This window comes from Canis lupus, chromosome X, assembly GCF_011100685.1.
Source record: "Canis lupus familiaris isolate Mischka breed German Shepherd chromosome X, alternate assembly UU_Cfam_GSD_1.0, whole genome shotgun sequence".
Lineage (NCBI taxonomy): Eukaryota > Metazoa > Chordata > Mammalia > Carnivora > Canidae > Canis > Canis lupus.
In genome coordinates this window covers 68253774-68270141 of record NC_049260.1, presented here as the reverse complement: position 1 = coordinate 68270141, position 16368 = coordinate 68253774, and the positions used below count along the sequence as shown (strand labels likewise).

The following is a 16368-nucleotide window of genomic DNA, read 5'->3' as shown; positions in this document are numbered from 1 at the left end:
GCTTGAGCACCAGCTTTTCCAGCACATAGCCCTCTATTTCCCACACTTCCTTATTAAAACTCTGTGGCTTCAACTGGACTGGGAAGATGGTCTTAGGGACATTAGTCCACTATCTTCCCAAGTTTCTAGCTTCCTGAATAAAGCAATTTTCCCTTCCCACCATTACTTTTCTCTCAAATATAGTTTTTTTTTTAAGTGATGAGTGGCCAAAAGTGTTTGGAAATGGTTCTTTATCTGGTAAGAGATTTTGATGAACTAGTCAAGATTTGTGCTTCCAATATGTCCAGCCGCCACCCCCTTGGGATTCCTGGGGTGGAGCAGTTGGCTCAGACAGTGCCAGGACGTATGCATTTATTTCCCAAGCCAGTGGCTATGATAGTTGGAGCCATCTGCTCATGGTTAGTGAGCCTTGGGTGGGAGACTTTGACAGATTTCCTCAAGCAGCTGCCCAAACTCCTTTTGTTTCAAGGAGGCTCCCTGTCTTCTCCAAACTGGTATGGACTGCCTACTGTGGTTTTTGTTGGTGGAGAGGAAGCATGCATCTGTTTATCTGTTTGAGCTGAGATATCAGATCAAGTCAGTTCACTGGCATGCATCCAGGAGTCCTTTTTCTATGCCATCTAGGCTTTTAGCCATTTCAACCTTTATGGGGCAATCTCTGGTACCAGTGGTAAGAGAATTGGCTCATAAGTGACTCCATACCAATCTGTCCTTGAAGGAAAGGAATTTCTCTGTCTCAGAAGTACTTTGTCTGTTTTAGGATGGAATAATACACACTGGAGTGGGGATACCTGGGTGGCTCAGTGGTTTAGCGCCTGCCTTTGGCCTAGGGTGTGATCCTGGGGTCCCGGGATCTAGTCCCATTTCAGGCTTCTGCATGGAGCTTGCTTCTCCCTCTGCCTGTGTCTCTTCCTCTCTCTGTGTGTCTCTCATGAATAAATAAATAAAATCTTTTAAAAAAATCACACACTGGAGTGATTTCTTATCCTAAAAAATGGTATTTTATTGTTAATGCTTCTGGGAATATGTATGTTTTGAGCTTGAAAGTAAAACACCATTAAGTGAATGCCTAAATTATTATATCATTTTGTAAATCAGAGTTATTTTGTCAGAGATCAGATAAATGGGATGAAATTCCCCACATTCAGGCTTTTATATTACTTCATAATAAAGATGCCTCACAGGAAGGGACCCAATTGATGGTGCAGAGAGATAAAGAGGACAAAAATCTAAGATACCTGACCTTTTTTCCAATAATCAGAATAATAAAGAAAAGGAGAAGGAATACAGTCAGATACTGGAGATCCAAGCTCCACCTGCCCAAACACAAACATCAAAACCAATGCCCTACCCACTCCCGGCTTCTCCACCTCCACCAGAAAGCTGAAAGGCAGAGAACAGGAGAGAAAGACAGGAAATAGAGATGGAGAAATGTTAGTCCAAACTTAAAATCTGCCTCTGGCCTTGCCAGCAGCACCCCTACTGTCTCTTCCTCGGCCTTCCCCCTCCTCCTTTTATTCTACCACAATGGATACCTCTCACTCAGTGGCTCCTATACCATCCTTGGTACCTTCAGCTTCATTGACTCCTGCTCCTTCTATCCTCACTATTGAAGAAAAAAAGCACCCTAAGCTGTTCAGCCACCTTCTTATGAGATTCAAACTGGAACAACTCCTAAATCAGCAGGAAGGGGCCCAAAGGCTCCCCTGGACTTAAACTGCCCAATTCAGATTTCCCCACAAGAACCCCCGATAAAATTGACAGTGGGGAAAAAATTAATTGACCTTTTACTGGACAAAGGTGTGATGTATTTTTTTATTAAAGCTAATCAAGATTGATGGCTTCATTAAAATAGACACATCAGGACACCTGGGTGACTCAGTGGTTGAGTGTCTGCCTTTGGCTCAGGGCATGATCCTGGGGTCTGGGGTTCCAGTCCCACATTGGACCCGCTGCAGAGAGCCTGCTTCTCCCTCTGCCTGTGTCTCTGCCTCTCTCTGTGTCTCTTTTGAATAAATAAAAAAAAATCTTAAAAAAAAGACAGGAACATCCTTGGAATTCTGGTCCAACTCTACCTCCCATTCAGCCACTACCCAACAGTCATCCACCTTGCCCAGATATGGTGACTGTGTATTTCCAAACATCTCCTATATCTCTGCCTCTCTCTGTGTGTGTCTCATGAATAAATAAATAAAATCTTTAAAAAATAAATAAATAAATAAAATAGACATATCTTTTGGAGTTATCATCATCAAATATAATACAGATAATTAGCTTTTATTCTACCTGAATTTATTAAATTCACGTTGTAATTGTTGCAATTTGTTGACAAAATGACCTAAAATAATGACTGATTTTTATCTAATGAAGTTTACGTGGGTAAATGTTGACAATAAGTAGGTTGAATAGATAAAAGGGTGTACAAATAAAATTTTAAATAGCTTCCAAAATATTCAGTAACCTGAAACTTTGAAGTTTTGTTAGGTTAAATAATAAATTGGCTTAGTTTCTTAGGATATTCAAATCTTTACAAAATAATAAAAAATATGTTAATTGTTTAACATTAATTACTAAATACAGGTTTATCTGATTTGGGCTTCTTATTACAGAAAACTAAATATACTTGGGTCTGCTAATAACTATGTCTTATGCTTTATTAAAAAGTTGTACTATAAAAAATCACATTCCTATAAAATATAAAATGTATTCACAAATATACCAACCTAAATAATTCTGGTCTAATAGTTCACAATTTGTTGGTTACTACTGAGTTTTCACTGGAGAAAGGCTTCTAAGAGTTAAAGTTCTGATGAATGGAATTGAGACTGCTGGAAATGATAAGGAAAGTAACTGTATATAGGAAAACAGGAGATGTATAAGAAAGGTATGAGGAATAAAATGCATTTTTGTTGGGGGAAAGAAAGTATTTTTTCCCAAAATGAGATTGGCTATTTATAGAGAGGTGAGGCTTATGAAATAATTTGAGTTAAAAAAGAAATTGTAGGAAGGTTATAAAGGGGAATCTTTGGGAAAAACTATGCATGGTCAGGACTCACTAAGATTGGAAGAAATGAATTTTTAAAATATCCTGATATAAGATTGGAATTTGTTTTTTTCTCTGGAAATTGGCTTAACTTTGTTAAAAAGACAAAAGCTTCTTTTATATTTGGTCTGTTCTTGATAAGAAATTATAAACAAGCTATTTTATCTTTATCTGCCCAGAAAAACAAGGTTTCTCTGTTTTTATTAGGTCTTTGATTACTAAATCTTCTCAATATTTAAAGAAGCTGTTTTGCTAACAACCAAGTAACCCTCTGTTTTTGCCTTTGGGATCTTTTATTGTCACCTTGGTTAAATACATGATAAAGTATTAAAATTTTATAGTGACCTATGATCCTATTTAGGCATACCATTTAGAATCTTCTGAGGTTCTTAACAAACTTCCTAAAAATTCAAATTCTAAATAATCTTGACTAATTAGGTTTGTTTATTTGGTATGTTAAGTTACATTGGAAGCATTGTCAAACAATGATTAATTTTATGAGGTTATATTATGTGTGTAGATGTTACGATGATTCTAAAAGTTATGTAAAATTCTTAAAGTTTTAATATGTCCTGATATAATGTCATTACATGTAATTCTAATTAGTAAAACATTGTGTGCCACAGAAATAACTGGATTTCCTTGTCAACCACATTATAATAAAGTCTTATCAGATTTTTAAACATGGCAATTTTTTTAAAGAATTTTTTTAAAGATTTATTTATTCATTCATGATAGACACACACACACAAACACACACACAGAGAGAGAGAGAGAGAGAGAGAGAAAGAAGCAGAGACACAGGCAGAAAAAGAAGCAGGCTCCATGCCGGGAGCCCTATGCGGAACTCGATCCCAGGACTCCAGGACTGTACCCCAGGGCCAAAGGCAGGCGCCAATCCGCTGAGCCACCCAGGGATCCCCCAAACATGGCGATTTTTGAGTCTTTTGTCATTTTCAGTTATTCTGATGCTCTTGCAAAATACATTTCAACTTCAAGGAGATTCATGAAAAGGATTTTTGACAGACACAAGTCTGATACTTTCAAGATCATAAAACTAAACTAACAATTTCCAGAACTAATGGAAAAACTGCATCCAAACAGAACAAGAATTAAAAACATGGGACTAAATAAATTTTAAAAGATGATTATATTTTTATAATTCTTATTTAAAACATTGCTGTTTCTCTAATGTTTGCTCTCCCAAATTTAAGAAAGCTTTTTCTCTTAAGATATCTATGACTTATAGAAATTTGATGAAAATATTCTTTTGTAAACAAACTGAAATACTTAATTTTTCCTTACCTGATCCCTGAGGAATTTGGAAACTGTCAATCAGTATTCTTTCTTTCATGGCAATTATCATTATTTGCATATATTCAATGAAAATTGATGCTCTTTTAACAAGACACCATTGGAAACATCGGTTATTTTACCAAGGCTTTAAGTGGAATGCCATATTTAAGAAAGACACGCAAAGATTCAGTTATAACTAGATCATTTTAAGGAACTCAGGTGAACTATATGGAACCAATAAAGTCCCTTGGAGATGTTGGCCTGGTACCTTGCTTAAAGAGTTCCCAGCAGTCATACCAGGTGAGTCAGAAATGTCACTTCCCGGAAGATGCAGGAACCTCAATATATTTCCAAGACCTCAGGAAGAGAAGAATTCAGCCAAATCTGCAGGTATTGTAGGCAAATCTGATGGCATATATTTGACCTGGCTTCTGGCCTTGAGAGGCTATTGGAAGTTTAATTTAAAATTCCTTGTAAAAACTTCTGGCAAAGCAGGTTTTAAAATCTCTATTGTCAATCACTATTCTTGCTGTATTTATGTAAATAATCACGTAAAATGTTAATTAAATTTATTAAAACTAAACTTATCTTACAAACAAATCAGTCTTCATTTGACTATCTTTGACAGGAATGAGGGTGACTTTAGAGAGAAAAATTATATTTCAATAACACACTTTCATAGATGTAGATTCTAGGTCTGAATAATTATCTTTGAGAGTTTGTTATTTGCTTATAAACCTGGGCTGGAACTAAGTTCTGGTTTCTTCCAATATTTGTCTGTGACTCTCCAAAGTAAGGTTTCCAATCTTCTCCTATTCTCTTGTCTTAAAATTAATTAAGAACTAAAACTGCCTTTTTTCTTGAAGCCCTGTAAATTGAAGCTAGACAACTCAAGAGAAACTTCAGTGAAATTGGCACAATAGCTCATATATAGTCAATCTTCATGCCTGTTGCTCTATGGGCCACTCAAAAAAACCACCAGAGACATTTGGACTACAAACCATAAAAATCTACCAGATTGCCAGTGCTTACTCCCACTCCATCTGAGGATGCTTTGAGCCTGACATCTAAATGTCCTCTCATTGGGAGCATTTGGGACTCTGATATTGGGTTTACAATTTGCTCCAAGAATTAACCTTTGTTTTTGTTTCCATAGAATTGCCTCTTATTAATTTCTTAATTGCTTGCTGCACAAGCCAGAGTCTATATAATAGCTAATACCACTTTCTGTACCTATATTAACTCCTCCTTAGAAGTAAGAACCCAGAGGGACAAAATCAGGCAGCAAGCCACTTGGCTGCAATAGGCCTTTGCTCACAACATTTCATTTTTCCAAGGTGGCTGGGACTGGTTTACTGATCTCTTTTTCTTTTATACTGATCTATTATTTTGGTATCAGATCAATTTTAGAGGGAATGATAAAATTTGACTTAATTCTATTGTTACTAGTCCTTAGACTATGGGATAAAGTTAATGATGCCATGTAGTGTCAAACAATGTAGAAAAATATGCAAGCTACGGGATAAGAAACCACCTCTATACTCCCTCCATGAGAACAAGGTAGCAAAAACTACGTCCTGCACTATATCAAATTTTTCCATTCCAAAGCCATAGTCTGTCCTAATTCAGTTTGGAGCAGTTACAGAAGATGGACTTCTACCTATATCCCATAGAAAGGAATGAAGGATTGACAACAGGGATTTATAATAGCACTCCTGCTGGTCTTAAGGGTTAAATTACTTCAAGATTATGCACTCCTTGTTTATTGACCTGTGTCCCTTTGTTTATAATAGAGTCAACCTATTTTCCTTGAGATTTTGTAGATCATTGGCCTTAAGGAATGAAGAACCAGACTATCCCAAAAGATAAGGCCTGATCACATTTGAAAATAGCTGCCACTGATGCCAGCAAGTCTGTTCAAGGTCATGTTGACATATGATTAACTGCCTGAGCACCAGCTTCTCCTGCACTCAGTCCCAACCATTTCCCAAACCTTCTCCTTTAAAACCCTCTGGGTTCATCTTGACTGGAAAGGTGGTCTTGGAGACATTAGTCCACCATCTTCCTACATTGTAACTTTCTGAATAAAGCAATTCTTTCTTTTCCCACCATTACTTGTCTCTGGATATTGATTTTCACACGGAAAGCAGCCAAACCTGAGTTTGGAACTAGTTTTTTATTTCGTAACATCAATACATCAAGATTCTTTGTAATGAGTCCTTGAGCATCTAACAGGAACTTGGAGCAAAGCCCCTCTTCTATTTCTAACAACAAATATGCTTTCTATACAAATTTGCTAAACCCTTCCAATTATGATAAACCTGAAGTAAGTTTTCCCTGAAAACATCTTACATTGCAAAGCACGTACTCAAATTTAAAAATTGCTGCCATAAAATAAAAGTACCTAGTAAGAGGTAACATTAATTAAAGGATTATATCCCATAAGGTAAAAAAAGAAATTTGCAAAATTTCATAAAGTATGCTATTTATGAAATTGAGTTTTACATGCACAAATTTAAATATGCCTTTAATGCCATCTTCAAAACTTGGGGGTGTTGACAATATGTCTTCTTTTTTGAATATTACTTTCTAATCATTATTGTTACCTTTCATAGAATCCATGCCTCCCACAGCATAAAGTGCCCCTACAGTTGATTTTCTAGGCTTTGTCCGAGGGCTTTGCATCATAGGTCTTTTCTCAGGTAAGAGATGATACTTCATAGCTTCCATTAGGAGCTTCTGACATTCAAGATCACCAGTAAACATGGAGCTATTTTCAAGATCCACCAGTAACTGAAAAGTAATGATTCATGGTATATGAAGTAAAGAATCCACCACTAAAAAGAGCATATTTTTGCTTATATAACTTTGGAGAAAACGTGAGCTAATCCAAATGTAAAAGTGTTTGCATTTTAAATTGCTTAGTAACATTTTTATGTCCACTTATGATGTAAAATGGTTAAAGATCTCATGGTAGTAGCTACTGATCTGTTCATATTTATTTGATATATATTTTTTCAATAGATACTCATAGAATAACAAGAAGTGAGAGTGAAAAGACACTCATAAAATGGGTCCCCTTCAAGGGACTGGCTATGTCTACACAAAGTAGGCATCTTTCAGTCTACTGCATGTAACTAATCAAGCAGTTATTGGTGAACTAAGAGAAGTTGGTATAAACATGACCAGTTAAAATAAAGTAAAATCACCTATAAAGAACTGCATCTTTATCATTAAGTCACTTTTATAAGTATTTTGAAAGTGGATGTTTTTTATCTATACTTGTACATGTGTATATCAGAAAAGAATATGTGTTAATAATTAGATAATATTAGATGATAAATGCTTTATGACCATCATTGCCTGGAAGACAATAAGACCTCAATTGAATGGGATAAAATCTAAGTAAAATATTTTTCCTGAGGTGAGCTGAGGAGACTCAAGAGCCTGTTTCAGAATTTTACCAAGGGCCATTTATATTGGTTCATTGGAGTTTTGGGTCTACAGTATCATAGGACACTGAAAGGAATTGTAAGCAGTTTGTTGGAGTGGAAATGCTAATCTCTTCACATAAAACTTCCCTGAGGTTTCCTGTTCTGCAGTACTTAACCCTAGCTTAGTTTTCATTCCACCTGTAATCTCTTATGGATTACTATTTGACTTGGCTGGTGAGACCCCAGGCATTTCCTTAATGCATATGTTGCTGAAAATTTATTTGAAAACTGGGCTACGTAACTTTTTTTCAAAATATTCTTCAGGCATTTACCATCATTCTCTTCATATATTTCATTTCTAGAATATTTGTTAAAGTCACTATTAAAATTATATTGGAAGGTCTATTTTTTGTATGATATTACCCATCACTAACATTATTAGGAAAAGTTCACAGAAGTCCACACTTTAGACCTAAGACATACTCAGGGGTGGGAGGCCAAAGACCATTGGTTGTGTGTTTGTGCTGGAAATTTCTTCTTATTCCAATAAAGTAAGAGAAGCCAAACTAAGCAGTTTGCTGAAATAACATCATATAGACAAAGCAGTGTAAAATTAAGGACCTCTGATCCTTTACACCATTGTGTCTCAGTTTTTATGCATATCTAAGAATCATCTGGAGAACATATTAAAACACAGATTCCTTGGCCTCACAGCCATAAATAGTTTCAGTAGGTCTGTGGTGGTGGCCTAGGAAACAGAGTTTAGAACCAGCTTTCAGGCAATGCTATGCTGCTAGCTCAGGGCCATTTTGAGTAGCACTGCCTTAAAGAATCTAATAAATCATATTAGAACCTCTCATGAGAATAACACATATAAGTGTATACACATTCACACAAACATAAAATTTCCAAAAATTCTGAACCTTGGGTCTAAAATTACACATATATTTTAATGTTTCTCTTTTTGGTGTTACTATTGCCTTGCCCTTTGAATAAATTTGCTATACCCAAGAAGGCAGTCAGGATTCTTTCACTGCATGTGGATAGATTCTTAAAAGTAAATATGTAGCTCCATGGATTTAATTAACACATAAAGGTTAAAAAAAGTAGAGAAAACATTAGCAAATTAATATTCTGTTTTTTAATATTAGCAGTTTGTTGAAAGTGAATTAATTTTAACATTTATGAAGCTACTAATACACTAAATCTAGATGAAGCTCCTACTTACAATGTGGATGATGTTTGATGATATCAGTCACAGGCTATATAATATATGAAACGTGCGTATGTGCAATATATCCATATATATAGAATACAATCGATACCTTCTGTTGATAAATTTGCTACAGAAAAAAATCATCAATGGTAGAAGTATATAGTGAGACTGCAGTCCAACTTCAGTAAACTTCACTTACTAAAACTCAGTATGAGATAGGTCAATCCCAAACCATATACAAGGGTGTTTGTGTTTAGAATAGTTTATACTATTATCCTATAGCGTGTATGATGAGGGTGCCATTATAATGATTCTGTAGTGCATCTGAAGCTACTATATTATGATTTCAATATAGCAGCTAATTAATATGTTAATAACTATTAACCAGATTAGACTAACTCCTTGCTAAAGTCTCCTCTGGGATGCTACTATACTGGTTATTATCAGCTTACCTAGAAGGTGGTCAGGAAAAGAAAAAAAGAACCTAGTCATTTTCTCTTCTTTCTGCTTCTTACAAGTGCTATTTGGTGAGAGAGGAAACTGAAACTAAAGAGTATGCTGAAATGTAGGGAATATCTGTACTTTTTTTAATACTTGTTTTCTCTCTTCATCATAAATAGTGCTATTTGAAGGCTGGATATGTCTTTTTGTGAAACCATGTACATTCCAGTTAACAGAAATTCTCAGAATAAAATAATACAAAAAAGGAATGGATTAATGCCTAGTGGTAGCTTAGAATTATATGTTACCTGGGTAAATTTTCATACCTGTGGTGGAAGTAATGGCAGCCTGATATAAGAAAGCAGCATAGCTAGGTCCTGTTGTCTAGTCTGCACATCATGCCCCACCCAGTGCATTAGAGCATGGAATATTGTTTCTTCATCAGGCACATTAATGTCATCACTGCACAGAAGTTTTGAAATTTCATTAGCTGGAAGCAGGAGGAATTCTTGGTTCTTTATTACCTCAATGAAGTGTTCCTAGAAAAGAAAGATCTTTTACTGAAACTTTTACTTTAGAAATATCTTAACAAAATAAGCATATGAAAGCATTTCACATTGTTGAAATTAAGAAAATATGAGAGAAACAGATATATGCATTTATAACAAATAGATGTCATTGCTGCCTGTGAAAGAGGGTAAGGGGAACCTTCTGAAGCTGAGGAGCCAAATGTTTCCACTGAGAATTATTTATTGAACACAACAAAATGGCTTAACTGTTTCACAGGCCACATGGGTAGTGTTCGAGTTGATACAAGTGCTTTTTCTCTCCGAGCTGTTGTAGGTAGCAACAGCTTATGACCCCAAAAGTGACTGATTTTGAGTTGATCTTTAGCCAAAAAACTTAAGAGGAAGGTTGGAAATTTTCAAGGTGGAGGCTACGTTGAAGACCTGGGAAAGGTAGCTTTGTGCATTTGAGAGGGCAACATACCGAATTCCTTTGAGATGAGATAAACAGATTAATGAAAAACTCTTCTCTTATGGAAAAACATGATCTTTTATTAACCAAGGCAAATATATATTTTACAATGGATAATATACCAATTTAGGACAATCTAAAAGGGATTCCGATGGAGTTATTTTTGAGAGGGAGGTGTTGGGGTTGTCTTTCAATTATTATATATTATTACTTAATTCTCTCTTTGTCACAGGGTTATATTTTATGAAGTATCAAATTTCAGGCCTCTGTATTTCAATTTTTTCATGAAAATACCACTATATTTTTCTTATTTATAATGTTGCATATTTTTCTATGACAACACAGTTATCATTTACAACATTTTTCTTAGTAAAAAAGGCTCAAGTTCTAAATGTGAAAAAATATACTTCCAAAATGGAGATAAACTTGTCTAGTTGGTAATTTATTTTGTACAATAAAGAGATAATCTTGAATCAGCTTAAAACAGCCTCTAAATAAGTTGGGGGGATCTTGGATGAATCTAATCACTCCCTCAGCTCCACTCAGAGTTTAGTTATTTTGGAAGTGCCTTAGCTTAATAGTAAAATTATTCATACAAAAACCACTATTTGACAGCCCCTTCAGGGAGCTCTAATACCATAAATTCCAAGCTAAACTGCCTATTTAAATGAAGAGCCCTTTTGTGATTAAGATGAACAATTGAGAGAGGATGGTGTTTTTATTGTAGCCAATGTCCCTGGTTGAAAACCCTCTCACCTACAGCAATGTAATGCAACCAGTACTACAAATAATAATACATTACATTTATACAGTACATCATACTTTCACAAACATTAAGTCAAAAAAATCCAGCCACATTAAGTCATCACCAATGTGATCTTGTGGGAGGTCAAATTATTCTGATGAGAAAACAGGCTATGTGAATTTTTTGGTTTCCTGTGCAATAAATGACAAAGTATAGACAAAAACCTAAGTCTCCAGGTCTACTCCATTTTGTTCAACACTGTGACTGCCTTTCATAAGTGACATAATTTTTATGATGGGTTAAGAAAAAAATATAAAAGTCTAAAAATGTGGTTGCCTATTAGGCCATGTATGTAAACTCTGAGAGTTTATATCATTATGTCAATATGATAAAAGACCTTATATTCCATTCTCCTATCTACTCCCCAATGAAAGAAAAGAAAAATAGTAAATGACACTGAGAGATAAAGTGAAGGAGAGAAAAAGATTGGTTCAGTTGTAAAACCTACTCAATAGCTAATGTGGATCATAGAAAAATCTATCAAATTTGGTTATGCATTTGAAAAAAAGAAATTACTCAAATGATGGATATGATGATCACATTTATAGCAAGCAATTAGAGTTTAGGATAGAATTTGTTATGGCTCCAGAGAAACTTCCTGATGAGAATATTAAAATTGTTTGGCAATATAGTAACTTAGTCTAAATAAAAAATTAATATATTGGTTTAAATGATCTATATATGATACTTCATTATCCACTATTATGGGGAAATATTTAGTTAAGCTTAATGATTAATTTTAAATTGTTTTATTTTGGAATTATTTCGTTTCCAATTTCGAGGTAAACACTTTCTTTTATGTACCTTCCCAAGAGGTTTGATATTTATTTTTTAATTCACACTTACTTTGTTGTTAAACTTACTAAATGAGCGTACCATATTTGCTGAGTGTTTCATCAATGCAGACTACTATTTATAGAATTATGATGGTTAATTTAATGTGTCAACTTACCCACGGAATGTCTAGATTTTTGATCAAACATTATTCTGAGTGTGTCAGTGAGGATGTTTCTGAATGAAGCCCATTCTCATTAGGGAGGGAGATCTGTTATACTCAGTCTATGATTCAAAGGTTTGTAATTGAGTCTTGAGAGATTAACATTATTCTTAAACATTAAAACTATTTGTATTTTATAATATCAATACAGTATTACAAAAGCATTATGATAGCAAGATCTTTGCCTACCTCGCTTCATTTATACTAGATACTAAGACAACTAAAGAAAGGGAGCTAAGTAAGACAATAGTATTTTTGTGCACATCCTATTTTAACACTCAGTTTCACTCACATAATAAGAAAAGGAAAACAAGTCACTTTGAGCAACAAAACATAATTCAAGCTGTTTATCAGAATGGGTTCTGTCTGTGAGAGTAAGATACCAGATAAGAAATTTAATATTTAGTTTAAGAATTTAAGTAAATTAACAAGTAGTTTTAATGTTTGGCTTTTGTGGTAGGATTAATCTTTGAACTATACAACTGATGTTCCTACAGACTATATGGCACCTGTATTTAGCACATAGGAGTATATGTAACACAGTTAGATTACATATATTAAAATACCAGGCCATTATAATATAATTCTCCCCATAATGGCATAGTTTCAGGACTTTGTTTAAAACTTCTAATTTGGAAAAATAACTAAGGATGGGAAAAAAGAGAAAGTATTTTTAAAGAATTTATTGATTTATTCATGAGACACACACACAGAGAGGCAGCGACACAGGCAGAGGGAAAAGTAGGCTCCCTGGGGGGACCCTGATGTCGGACTTGATCCCAGGATCATGCCTTGAACAGAAGGCAAAAGCGCTCAACTGCTGAGCCACCCACGTATCCCAAGAAGGAGAAAGTTTTGCTAAGCAAATTTAAAGAATTCTAATATTAGAAAGTTGAAAAAATTAAGATCCGTATGAAATTCTAGAAAAATATTGTTTATACGCATCTCAATTCTGAATTCATATGGTTAGTTTTAGTTTTACATGTGATTCTCTATTGTTTGCTTTTATATATCCGTCTTTTATTTTTAAATCTTAAATAACTATAGCAATTTTTGTAGTTTGAAATATTTAACTTTTTGTTTGGGTTTCACAGAAAGAGCCATCTGATATTTTTCCTGCTTCAGATGTTCAAAAGTTCATTTTCTTTTCATCATGGAATTATTAACATTAATGGTAATTTAATATCCTCTGACTACTTTTTCTTGCCTCCCTACAGACAATATATAATATATATTTCACCTCACTGTCACTTGACTGAATACAGATAGTCTTATCCCAAGCATGTTTTTTAGTATTTTTTTTTAATTTTTATGTATTTATGATAGAGAGAGAGAGAGAGAGAGAGAGAGAGGCAGAGACACAGGCAGAGGGAGAAGCAGGCTCCATACACTGGGAGCCCGACGTGGGATTCGATCCCGGGTCTCCAGGATCGCGCCCTGGGCCAAAGGCAGGTGCTAAACCGCTGCGCCACCCAGGGATCCCACATGTTTTAAAGAATTAACACATACAAACATGTTCAGTTAATTTATTATAATTACTGATAGAATTGACAAGGATTTTAAGTTAAGTTTAGTCAAGTTAAAGGATTGAACTTCAAACTGTTTTTAACCGAAATAGATATTTTTTGTTACAACATAAAATATCCATTCAGAATTGGCTGATTTTGATAGTACTTAAGCTCTTCTAGTTAACATTGGTATATTAATTAGTCTTTTCTTATTGAAAGTTATTTAACTTTCATTAGAAATCATAATGTATACAATTATAGAAACTTAAGTTCTAATATTACAAAAAGTCAGGGACAAAGAAACAAATACACTGATTTAACAATGAGCAGAAGCATGAAGAGATATTTTTCCAAAGAAGACCTACAGGTGGCCAACATACACATGAAAAGATGATCAACATCACACATCATCAGAAAAATACAAATGGGGCAACCCCGGTGTCTCAGTGGTTTAGCACCGCCTTTAGCGCCGCCTTTGGCCCAGGATGTGATCCTGGAGACCAGGGATCGAGTCCCGCATCAGGTGCCCTGCATGGAGCCTGTTTCTCCCTCTGCCTGTGTCTCTGCCTCTGTGTGTGTGTGTGTGTGTGTGTGTGTGTGTGAGTGTGTGTGTCTCATGAATAAATAAATACAATATTTTTTAAAAAGAAAAATACAAATGAAAACTGCAATGAGATATCACTTGTCAGAATGGCTAAAACTAATAGCACAAGAAACAAAAGATATTGGTGAGGATGTGGAAAAAGGGGAACTCTCTTACACTGTTAGGGGGAATGCAAACTGGTACAACCACTCTGGAAAAAAAGGATGGAAGTTACTCAAATAGTTAAAAATATAACAGCCCCACCATCCAGCAATTGCACTACTATGTATTTACCTAAAGAATTCAAAATAAACCACATCTTCTTGTGGTTTATGTATACAATGGAATATTACTCAGCCATTAGAAATGACAAATACACACCATTTGCTTCAACGTGGATGGAACTGGAGGGTATTATGCTGAGTGAAATAAGTCAATCGGAGAAGGACAAACATTATATGTTCTCATTCATTTGGGGAATATAAATAATAGTGAAAGGGAATAGAAGGGAAGGGAGAAGAAGAAATGGGTAGGAAATATCAGAAAGGGAGACAGAACATAAAGACTCCTAACTCTGAGAAACGAACTAGGGGTAGTGGAAGGGGAGGAGGGCAGGGGGTGGGGGTGAATGGGTGACAGGCACTGAGGGGGGCACTTGACAGGATGAGCACTGGGTGTTATTCTGTATGTTGGCAAATTGAATACGAATAAAAAATAAATTTATTATTAAAAAATAATACAAAATAACAATTAGAAGGGATACATGTACCCTAAAGTTTATAGCAACATTATCACAACTGCCAAAACATGGAGAGATCCCAAATGTCCATCAGCTGTTAAATGGATAAAGAATAAATTTATATATATATATATATACAACTCGATATGTATTATATATATATACACACGCACAATGAAATATTACTCAGCCATCAAAAAGAATGAAATCTTGCCATTTGCAACAACGTGGATGGAGCTACAGTGATGTAACAGACTCTTGTTCTGTAGAGAACAAACTGATGATTACTAGAAAGGAGGTGGGTGGGGGATAGGTTAAATAAGTGATGGGGGTTAGGAATGCACTTACTGTGAAGAGCACCAGGTACTGCATGTATATGTTGAATCACTAAATTGTACACTTGAAACTGATAGTGCTCTGTATGCTAACTGGAATGTAAATAAAAACTTAAAAGAAATCAGGAATAATATATTTTCCTAATACTGTGGATTCAAATTGAAATATGTGCTTGGCTCATTGGTTTAGTGCCTGCCTTCGGCCCAAGGTGTGATCCTGGAGTCCTGGGATTGAGTCCCACATCGGGCTCCCTGCATGGAGCCTGCTTCTCCCGCTGCCTGTGTCTCTGCCTCTCTCTTTGTGGGTCTCAAATGAATAAATAAATAAAATCTTTTAAAAAAAGAAATATGTACTTATATGATTTATGTTTTGTAGTATTTTCATTTCTCCAAGCTTTGAGATTTACACTTTTCAATTTACAAAATGAGAAACATTGTTTCTCATTGTACTCATTGTTTGAGTACAGCTTGAATTATATGAATAATTTATAAATAACTTGCACATAATGGATATTAGATAAAAATTTTGTCTGGTTCAAATTATATAATTATATAAATTTTTATTGGTCTTTAATTTTATACCAACATTAGAATCTTTACTTTATATATATATATATACTTATATAGTATATATACACACACTCATACATTATATATTGATATACACATATATGCATATGTACACATATATATTAGTAAAGAAATCAGTAAGTTAGCTATTGGGTTAGTATAACATTATTACAAGTTAATTTGAAGCAATTGATTTTACCATTGTGTAATTATGTGCCACACTTAAGAGCTCTGTACAACCCTGGGCATCTCCAAATGACCGAATCCCTAAACAGTTTGAAGGATGGAGCTGCTTTATGAGAAAATTGGAGCAGACTTCAATGACTTGAGTCAGCTGCAAGAGACAAGCTGCAGCCAGCAAATTTTCAATAGTATCTTCTTTTAGCTGCAGGACACCTAGATGGTTTGAAAAAGTAAAGAATG

General features: G+C 34.8%; 1 protein-coding gene across 3 annotated transcripts in view; it reads right to left on the bottom strand.

Moving 5' to 3' along the window:
• The window catches only part of KLHL4 (kelch like family member 4), a 161344-nt gene that overhangs the window by 54219 nt on the left and 90757 nt on the right, over nucleotides 1-16368 (bottom strand). For all 3 annotated transcript variants that reach the window (XM_038587824.1, XM_038587825.1, XM_038587826.1), the window contains 3 exons: nucleotides 16145-16341; nucleotides 9757-9969; nucleotides 6946-7132 (listed from right to left, as the gene is read on the bottom strand). In XM_038587824.1, the coding sequence (XP_038443752.1) occupies nucleotides 6946-7132; nucleotides 9757-9969; nucleotides 16145-16341 (597 nt within the window). The remainder of the gene's footprint in view (nucleotides 1-6945; nucleotides 7133-9756; nucleotides 9970-16144; nucleotides 16342-16368) is intronic.